At 32.2% G+C, this 10,346-nt stretch overlaps 2 protein-coding genes across 7 annotated transcripts in view; one reads left to right on the top strand and one right to left on the bottom strand.

The window, feature by feature from the left end:
• LOC106878322 (40S ribosomal protein S14) overlaps nt 1-1,282 on the top strand; it is a 23,720-nt gene extending 22,438 nt beyond the window's left edge. The window contains exons 4-5 of the mRNA XM_014927512.2: nt 658-734; nt 1,186-1,282. Of these exons, the coding sequence (XP_014782998.1) occupies nt 658-734; nt 1,186-1,253 (145 nt within the window). The 3' untranslated portion in view covers nt 1,254-1,282. The remainder of the gene's footprint in view (nt 1-657; nt 735-1,185) is intronic.
• Nucleotides 1,283-2,762: 1,480 nt separating this feature from the next.
• The window catches only part of LOC106883364 (PH and SEC7 domain-containing protein), a 178,129-nt gene continuing 170,545 nt past the window's right edge, over nt 2,763-10,346 (bottom strand). For all 6 annotated transcript variants that reach the window (XM_052968271.1, XM_052968270.1, XM_052968269.1 and 3 more), the window contains one exon: nt 2,763-3,214. In XM_052968271.1, coding sequence (XP_052824231.1) covers nt 3,130-3,214 — 85 coding nt within the window. In that variant the 3' untranslated portion in view covers nt 2,763-3,129. The remainder of the gene's footprint in view (nt 3,215-10,346) is intronic.

Below are 10,346 nucleotides of genomic sequence, written 5' to 3'. Positions count from 1 at the left end.
ATATATATATATATATATATACACACACACACACACACATGTAATCAAAAGGGGTGGTATAAAATGTATACAATATAGTAGAAATTGATTTTAGTGGTAAAAGGATTATCTACTTCCAAAACTGTGTATGATTGTAAACTATGCATTAATTTACCATTGGGAATTTGTCATGTGTGACAGATCTTATGCCAACTCATGCATAACAATATTGATCCTGATCTGACTTCTATTCCCCCTCCTCTATCTTGGTTGAGGGAGTAATAGGGAGGGGGCAGATACATACAAAGTGATGGACAGACTTCAGTTATAGTACAAGATGATGTAGTAAGAGTATTCATATGGGATACAGAAACATTTAGTTTATGGCATTGATTCTGTCTCCTCTGGTTTCTCTTTAGTCAGCAATACAATCCCTGCATTGAAATGATCTTTTTTTTTTTTTGTAAATTCTTGTGCAACATTTTACATTCATGACATGTTCACCATTTGAGCGGGGGTATTTTTTTTAGTTCTATTTAAGGAAGAGCCTAAGTTATTTGTTTTACAAGTTATTCCAATGTTAGATCAAGTTTGATGTAATTAAACTGTGTTGTAAACATTTTCAAGATGGTGGGATTCATTCTAAAAACTCGCATTCTCATAATTATATCATTTCAGAACTAAGACTCCAGGCCCTGGAGCTCAGTCAGCTCTCCGAGCCTTGGCTCGCTCTGGTATGAAAATAGGACGTATTGGTAAGTAGTATTTGTATATTTTGTTGATTTCTCAATTTATATTTGGAAAAGATTAAATATTGTCCATGGCAGTTTATTTAGTCTTTCTGTTGGAAACTATTTGAGAGGTAATATCAATCTAATTTGGATACTTTGCTAAAATAAGTGGTAAACAGGTTTATTTGTTCAGAGTCGATAGAACAGTTTATAATCTCAGTCATAGATTTTTGTTTTCCTGAACATAGTTTTTCATTTCATCGAATAAATAACTGCCAGGAATATACTGAGATGAAGTCTACCTTGCTCATTGCAAATGTATTTTGAAATTAATTAAAGGAGGAATAATAGACTTGGTTTGTCCCTAGTTCTATGAGGAATAAGCTTTGAAAGGGTTTGAATATATTGCATTTTCTTAACATTTTAAACTTTGGGAGTGTTTTATATTTGATTCAACTCTTATTTTATTTTTCAGAGGATGTTACTCCTATTCCATCAGATAGCACCAGAAGGAAGGGTGGTCGTCGTGGACGTCGTTTGTAAATGTTTGATTAAAGTTCCACTGAAAATTATCCATTGTTTTGTTTTTATTTATTGTGCAAATGTATCTTTGTGACCAGGTGTGCTTTTCTTGGTGACAGCATTTTATTACTAGATGTAGTTGGAGTAACACTATAGGTTGTCGGTCTTGAGAATCTAGACTATTTTCTCCAAGTGTTTGGTAACTGTGAATTAGTATTTAATGCAATAAGTTCTTTAGAATTCTTAGTGCATAAATGTAAGACTTCTGGTTAGTTTTATGGTAATTTTCAGGACCATGTTTCTAATACAATACTCCTTTTTGCCTATAATTGATTTTGAGAATGAAGAATTCGGAACGATTTAGTCAAATAACTTATTGGTGATTCTAAAAAGAATTGCTTAAACATGAATAATTCTGACGAAATCCAGGCAACTATTAAAACTAGTAAAGCTCTATGAACCATTATGGAGGAAAACTTGATGTGAATACCAAATCTTGAGTGACTGTAGTAGTCACAGTACTGTCCCCTGACTTAATCAATGCGTATTTGTACAGTATCTTACTTCCAACTTAAATTAATGCACAGCATATTGATTTGCATGCTGTGCATTACTTGACATTCAAAGTTTGTGGTAGTGTTGCTTGACCATTTTTTCAAATGTTTTGATAGTCAGTGATAGACCAACTTAGGTGTATTGCTACAGTGAGCAGGAGGCATATGCCGCACAAACTTAAAATAAGACCATATTAGGGTGAATAGGTCGGCCAGTTAAAAGACAGTTGTACTAAATAGCATACTGTGTTAATATTTCATATAAAATTTGAAGTTTGACAAGATTTTCCAGGATGCAGATGGGCTGGCACAGGACTACTAGCAATGGAAAGCACTGATGGACCTGGCTAACATTATGTCTCTGGGACCACTATCCTGGAATGACCCTTATCAAGCAAGGGAATGTGCATAGCCTTTCATACAGCTTGTGGCTAAACAGCTCCCAGAAAATTGAGTTTGACAATTTTTAACATATAAACCCATATTAATGAATTAGTGAAAATTCCCATTGACCTTACCTCACTATTTGCTAAGTCCACTGCACAGATTATACCCTTTTATTTGGTAAACCTAAAACTTGTAAGGACCATAAAATTATATCCTGATTGTTTTTCTCTTCATTCGACAAAATCATTTAAAAAAAATCTAGAATTAGATATTCCAATATCAGTTGCTACCTTTTATTTAATTAGCACTGAAAAATATAGAAGTTTTATAAAGACTTGCTGAACAAAGTAAACCAATCAGCTTAAGTCGCAACTCAGAAAAATGTGCTGTCCATATTCAAATCTTTTACGATTCAAAATAAACTTAACTTAAGTTTCTAAACTATTAATCTGTGTGTACACATCACATGAAATACCTTGGTGGTAGAAAATTGTTAGAACTGCAATGTTTTCAAATTACTTGCATGATATTCAGTTACATTTTCTACAAAGGTTATTGTTAGTATTGAAATAAAAAAGTTACAAATACGAAATTAACACTGGATTTATTGATATGATTTTCATGAATTGGGATATTCTAGGCTCATTAAAATAGATTTTGTGTTAATACACTGATTCAAAAGTTGTATCAGTTTGTTTTATGAAAGGTGTGTTTATACTGCAAATTAGAATTCTTTTTATAAATGAGATGAAATGTATAAGAAAAAAAAAAAGGGAAGTCTATCTGAATAAGGGTGTGTGTCGTTTCTTTTTAGAGCAGAGATTTAGTATGGAACATTGTTGATATTACACACACTACATGATCTATTCATGTATTCTTTGCAATCTGCATCACGAGCCTGCGTAAATATTAGAAATATGGTCATATAGTAATTTTCTGAGATTGGTTGTTTCTTGTTACATATGTGTAGTCATTGTGCAAGTATTGACGATTTCATAAGTCATCTGCTCGAAGTCGTAATCGGCGCTGTGGGTCAATGTGCTGGAATATGTAAGACAGTAGTTGATGGATTATTAGCAGCATTAAAATGTATCAACAGATTATAAATCCTGATAAACGCTTTTAAATAATGGGTTAGGATTTACTCTGAGAGGTTTCAGATAAAGATATAGCAAAAGCTGTGATTTCATAAGCAGGGATAAATATGTATAAACTAAACAGTAAGCTAGTGTTGCTTTCTATTATTTACAAATACAAATTTTAGGGATTGAAATCATTTTTTTTAAAGTCCTGATGGAAACATTGGAAGGGTGTTTTATATTTTAGTTTAATCTCTTCATGATCGGGACTGGAATTGAATTTGGATTTACTTTATGCAGAAACCCAGTGTTTTTATTTACCCATTAAAGCTATGCATATGGCATCTCGCAATGATTTGAGATGAAACAATCTGAAACTTGGGAAAAGTTGTTTCACTATTCAAATGAGCTATTTGGTCTGTCCACAAGTAAATGTTTGAGTACTTTGCCCATGGTGTCTAGATATAGTTATCTTCCTAACAACTATTAGTATGGATGATTGTAATAACAAGCGGAGGTTTGATCTTGCTGTGGCATTTTGGACATCTTTTACCAGAGGTTAAAGTTGACCTAAGCCTTGTAAAGATGAGTATACAAAAAACGAAAATCTGATGAATTGTACTTATAATGCAAGAGTCCAGCCGTCTCATGCACTTACTGTCTGAGGATTGTGTGTATCAGGGATATCTCGCCTTTTAATTTTTTTGGATATCCTTGTTTCATTGTTAAGAACATAGAATGAAATGGAAGTTTTAGTTTAGATCACTTTAGAAGTTTGTATTATAGAACCAAGGGTAGTCTCATGCAGGTTCATATAAAAAGGGTTAATATCAGTTTTTAAAAATTTATCTAAAAGCAGTTAAATAACCAATCAGATCATGTTATCTGAGAATATTCCTAATAAGTCTGGTTTAAGTAGACACTTAAACTGTACGTTTACCTAATTTAAAAACCTGACATTTGTAGCTTGTATAGCATTAAGTTGCGACTGGGATTATGTTTACTAAAAGGTATACATATACCACTTACTTCTGATAACATATTACTCCTTTAGAAAGCACTACAATTTGCCTACTAGGAATACAATAATTAGCTAATGTCTTGTCAGCAGGTTTGTATGTAAGAAACAATACACAATGGTTTTCTCTATAAGCATAACACCCCAGGAGGGAAATTCTCACTGAAATATATTTGAGACTTAGTAACCACCATCAAAATAAATGAGGTGGTTCTGATCAGGTTGTTAATTCAATCTGAGAACTTACCACTGAGCACTGTACAAGCAAATTTTACACTTTCAATATGATGAATAGGTATTAAGCTTAAGTTTAGTCTTAATTTACTCTTTTTTTTTTGTGACTGAATTTTATCTTTTTGAATGCAAAAAAAGAAATGAATTGTAAATTAGATTTAAACAATATGATAATGCTTAGATAATTGAATAAATGACTACAGACCCTGAATCAATGTTCTGTAAGTTTCTTAATTAAATCTTTGTGCAATATAATTAATTTATGGCAAAATTAAGTTCCTAAACCACTAATTAACCTTGCCAGTTAGTGTTATATATATTTGAGAAAATAAATTGTAATTCTGTATCAGAAAAAAGGTAGGAAATAGTAAAAGATGTATTTTAGTTATAACACACTTGCATATAAGGAACAAACCACAAAATTGTGTTGGGTACATTAATTTACGTTAGTTCTTTCATGTAGAAAGATTTGCAAATGATATCATGTTAACCATGTTGAACATGGATTAATACAACACCTTTTTTCAATATAAAGGAAATAGAAAGACAGACACAAATCAGACTTACATTTTATTTACATGACATTATACACCAACAGAAACATTTTCTGTTGGAAACTAAGCCCAGAATTTATTTCAGTCAAACTGTTTTCTACAAAGACATTGTTTGTCATTTAAATTTTATTTATGTTCATCTATTCAGTTCAATATAGTTATATAACAGCTTCCTTTAAATAAAACAATGTCGGAGATGGGAAGAGATCAGGGCAATAAATCAAGAAATTGTATATTAAAAGGTGTGTGTGATATCCTGCTTGCTTTGATTGTTTAGTATAAAGACTAGTTAGCATGCACCAATTCAACTTTTTACACCAGAGATAGGACTACAGTGGCTCAACAAGCTGAGACATGTGGGAACAGCAAAATAGATTTCTTGCTTTTTATACAAATTAAATGTGAGTGAGACAGTTAAATTACTATTTTACATAATGATAGGATTTTTTTTTTTTTTTTGTAAAAGTAATTTAATATAAAAACAACAGTTGCTAAGTATCAAACTATAAACTCCATGATCTGGCAGTGTCTGCACTTAAGGAATTAACTGAGTATCTACTTAACAGTTTTGGGTCTATTTGAATAAAGAATAATAATAGGAATAAATTAGAAAATGACATAATTCTGTAGTTTTGATTTAAAGATGTCAAAAAGTGTTGAGACATTTTAAGCTTCTAAATTTGGCTTAAACATTTTATGCTAGTTGTTTATTTAACCTACAGGTTGAAATAAATCTGAAATTAGTATACTGTTTCTTTGAAAAAAACTGATTTTTCAAAGAAAAAGTATAGATTCAAACTCTAAAGAAAGTGTAATTTTCAGATTTAAGTTTCAAATTTGAAAGGAATCAAATATATAGCTTTTAATAATAAATTTCTAACATTGACATAAGGCCACATTTGACAGGAAGGTATAATCAAGTAAATTGACCACAGCTATTTTATCAAGTGCTTTTTACCATTAAAGAATTTATTCACTAACTCATGGAGTAATTTATTCAAAATGCTTGAAAAATCTCTTCTAATGGCAAGCTAACAAAGAGGATACATGCATGTATATTAATATGCTTTATATCTCCCAGACTGAAATATACTGCCGAGAGAAAAAAACAAAGAAGTAATTTATTGTAATGTGTACTTTAATTTTCAGTTCATTCTGTTTACACATGCGTGTGTGTGTGTTTCATTTAAATGTCTGTCAAAAAGTCCTCAACTGAAATTCTCTAGCTGGGAGGAAACCCCTCCTACCATAAAAAACATTTGTTAAGTAGTCTCAAAGAAAAAGGGAGATAATTGAGGAAATACATAATCGGTGACATGCTTAAGAGAAGTCGAATTTCTGCAGGCAAATACACGTACACGGTATGTGTGTATATATAATGTCAGCTGAGCAAGGCAAGCCTGATTATGATTAGACGATACTATGTTAGGAACAAAAAACAGTTTGCATATATTTCTACATGTATCTTGTAAACAATCAGATACATGATAATTAGTTCGAAGGAAGTGATACGTTCAGATATGAAAACCACAAACGGAAGAGAATAGATTAACTAATAACAACAATTAAATTCAGTTTAATCGTTGAAACTAAAAGTGGGCTCTTTTAAAATAATGAGTGACTGGCTGTAGTATTATCACTACTTTTAATATGTAACAAGAAAATGATTTTTCGTTTCAATCAAATTAAAAGACTGTACACAAAATATACGCATTGTAATTGTGCTGGGACTCAAGATAATTTTAAAATTCAATACCTGCTGATATAAAGATGTCCCCCTTTCATGCAAAGAGCAGATTTTTTATTACGCAGGCATGAAATTTTAGGAAGTTATCTCCCCTCTTTAAGAGTATGTAACAATTATTACTATCCCTCTGCCCCCCAACTAAAAACAGAAATTTCAAATGAGAATATTTCGCATATGACATTTAGTACATCACTACTTATTTCTAAATTCGTCACTTTATATTAGTTATACTCCTTTTGTATTTAAAAAAAAATAAATGGAGATGTTCCCTATTTGTTTAACTATTTACTTGTATTCCACACAGCACATTTTGAGTGAGAATCAATATACAAGATTGAAATTATAATCAGATCAACCCTATAAGAACAGCTACATGCATTAATTAAATAATTAACTTGTGAACATATATGTAAATCAAAATATTTCTTTCAATTTAAATAGAGGATAGAGGTCAAAACAGCCCTACAATTTTACAAAATTAAATTGATCTATTTAAAGAACAACCAAATTCTTCATTATTAAATGCTAACAATTGGAAAAAACTACAAATCATTCCTCAAATGTGAAAAGTTGCTAAATAGATACAAGAGAATATCTGGTTTGCTGGCAAAAGGTTAACAGATTGTCTCCTACTACACTATTATTTTTGGTTGTCTCACATGTTCAAAACCAGTACTATAAAACATAGTTCTCTGCTTTAAGCTAAGGTGTCACTACTTGCAGTGGCTGGTTCAAATCTATGAATCTGGAAAAAGTAATTGTTAAACCACAGTAGCCTATCCTCTGTTAAAGAACTACATGACTAAATTTGCAATGCAACCATGATCTATGACAGCACACATGTCAAATGCACACTGTTAATTATTCCCAAAAGTAATTGAACACATCTGTTAACTAAATATACATTTAGCTAAAGTAATTCAAATGACATGCGTTCATACAGGGGTGGGGCACATGCAAAAAAAAGAATGTATGCTCTACAAATGTTTTATTCCCACACCATCATATAAAAATACTTTGTTCTTCCTGATCCCACAGATTGTAATTTTGAGAATAGAAAGTAACAAGACTAGAAAAGTTGTAGTTACTTGCAGAATTTCACATAGTGGCAGTAAATTCTTTAAGAGAAGGAAAAATTATTAGGTGTTCACTTTTTGAGAGAGTGTAGTACTTGGCTACCACAATAAAATCTCATAGAAAGCATATGAATACTATACAGAAAAGTCATCCCTTGAATATATGTTTCAATTGAACTGTTTTCCCTCCGTGCATATTTACTTTGTGTATAAATGTTTTGAGTGACTCTTCTGGAGATATACATTTTGTAGAGTGGATGTGAAACTAATATAGTAAAACTGATGTTGTGCTGTAATATACAGAGGAAACACTAATTTCTCAATTTTAAATAAATATGTGAAAAATTCTAAAAATAAGTCCTTTGAAAAGAGGTGCTTGTGTTGCTAAAACTTTAAACAATGAAATTCTGTAAATTATTCAAATTGAGCAGCATACAGCAATGGAATGATAGCAACCAATCTCCTTTTAATAGATTTTACACTCAAACAACTAAAAAACTGGACAAGAATATTTTGTCTCATAACAAGATTTTCTTATAATGCATTTTATTGAACATAGCTTACTTACATTTCTATGTATTTTGCAAGCAATTAGGTAATAATAAGAATGGTGGCACAAGGGCAGTAATTTCAGGGGAGGGACTAAGTTGATTACATCAACCCTAGTGCTTGACTGATACTTATTTTATTGACCCCCAAAAGGATGAAATGTAAAGTTGACCTCAGTGGAATTTGAACTCGGAATGTAAGGACAAGAAATATCACTAAGCATTTTGCCTGGTGTGCTAATGATTCTGCCAGCTCACCATCTTAATGATAATAATGATGATGTTTATATTTTAAACAAAGTGAAATCTTCAGATATAAGGTTTCGCATATGAGAAATAATTGGTTAACCATCAAAAGTTAAATTCAATTTAATTGTTGAAAGTAAACTATAATTAGTTTCCTTTAAAGTGATCAAATTGAACTGACTGAAGCATCATCACTACTTTCATCACGGAAGTGATTTTGTGATGCAATCAAGTTAAATCAAAATATATGACACAAAAAGTATGCACTTGTGCAGAGAGTTCAAAATAATTTCACAATTTGACACATGCTTATGTAAAGACGATGTCAATGTAGTTTAGCTTATATGATGACTGATTGAAAGATACAGTTCTATATTTAAGAGATGAGGAATTATGTACTTTATTTACATTTGACGGATATTTGTCCTCATCTCATTTGTTGTTAACACATTTTGGCTGATATACCCTCTAGCCTTCATCGGGTGTTTTGGGGAAATTTCAAACCTGGGTTCTCATTCCTAAGCTATTTTTCAATATTGTTGTTGTTGTTATTATTATTCAGGTCACTGCCTGGGATCAAACTCGGAATCTAGGGTTTAGTAGCCCGTGCTCTTAACCACTATGCCATATGCCCGTGGGCAATTATGGAGTGAATTTTAGGACTTAAAAATCTAATATTCTCCTATCCTCCCTTAATACCGGTTCCCATATGCTATTCATATCTGCACTTGGTCTGCTTAGGAGGTTGTTGTGTTTTAGCATATGTGCTGCTTCTTTTAGTCATCATATTTTCTAGTGGTATTCTCTGTCTATTATTTTAACTTCATCCCACAGGGGGAGGTGGTCTCCATTTTTCCATATAAGATCAGCTATACCCAATTTATCAATATCTCCTCGTGTCACAGCTTTGCAATGTTCGTCTACCCTTAATTTAAGGAGGCGCAAGTTGACCTTCACTGGACAATACCTAAACTTCAATTCTCACCATCCATACAGTGCAAAGAGAGTGATTGCTTGGTGCCTAAAACATCGTGCAAGAATATAAGTAGCGATTGTGATACACACCACGAAGAAATGATCAAGTTCAATAACAATCTATTAAGTAACAACTACCCCAAAAACATACTTTCCACTCCAATCATGAAGAAAAGAGATGAAAGCAATAAACTGCTAACAATCTGTCTACCCTATGTGAAAGGCCTCTCCGAAAAGATACAAAAGATATGCAGCCCATATGACATCAAGACAGTGTTTAAGAGTAATACAACCACCAATAGAAGAGAATATGACCAAAGACTGTGTGTACTCCATCCCATGCAACTGTGGTAGGTTATACAAAGGCGAAAGATGCCGCCCCCTCAAAATGAGGGTAGACGAACATCGCAAAGCTGTGACACGAGAAGATATTGATAAATCGGGTATAGCTGATCATGTATGAAAAAATGGAGACCACCTCACCCTGTGGGATGAAGTTAAAATAATAGACAGAGAATACCACTAGAAAATACGAAAACTAAAAGAAGCAGCACATATGCTAGGACCCAACAACCTCCTAAGCAGATATGAGTAGCTTATGGGAACTGGTATTAAGGGAGGATAGGAAAATATTAGATTTTTAAGTCCTAAAATTCACTCCATAATTGTCCATGGGCATATGGCGTAGTGGTTAAG

The sequence above is a fragment of the Octopus bimaculoides genome, chromosome 5 (genome assembly GCF_001194135.2).
Source record: "Octopus bimaculoides isolate UCB-OBI-ISO-001 chromosome 5, ASM119413v2, whole genome shotgun sequence".
Lineage (NCBI taxonomy): Eukaryota > Metazoa > Mollusca > Cephalopoda > Octopoda > Octopodidae > Octopus > Octopus bimaculoides.
Note: the sequence above shows the minus strand (reverse complement) of the source record. Positions and strands in the feature narration are given on the sequence as shown.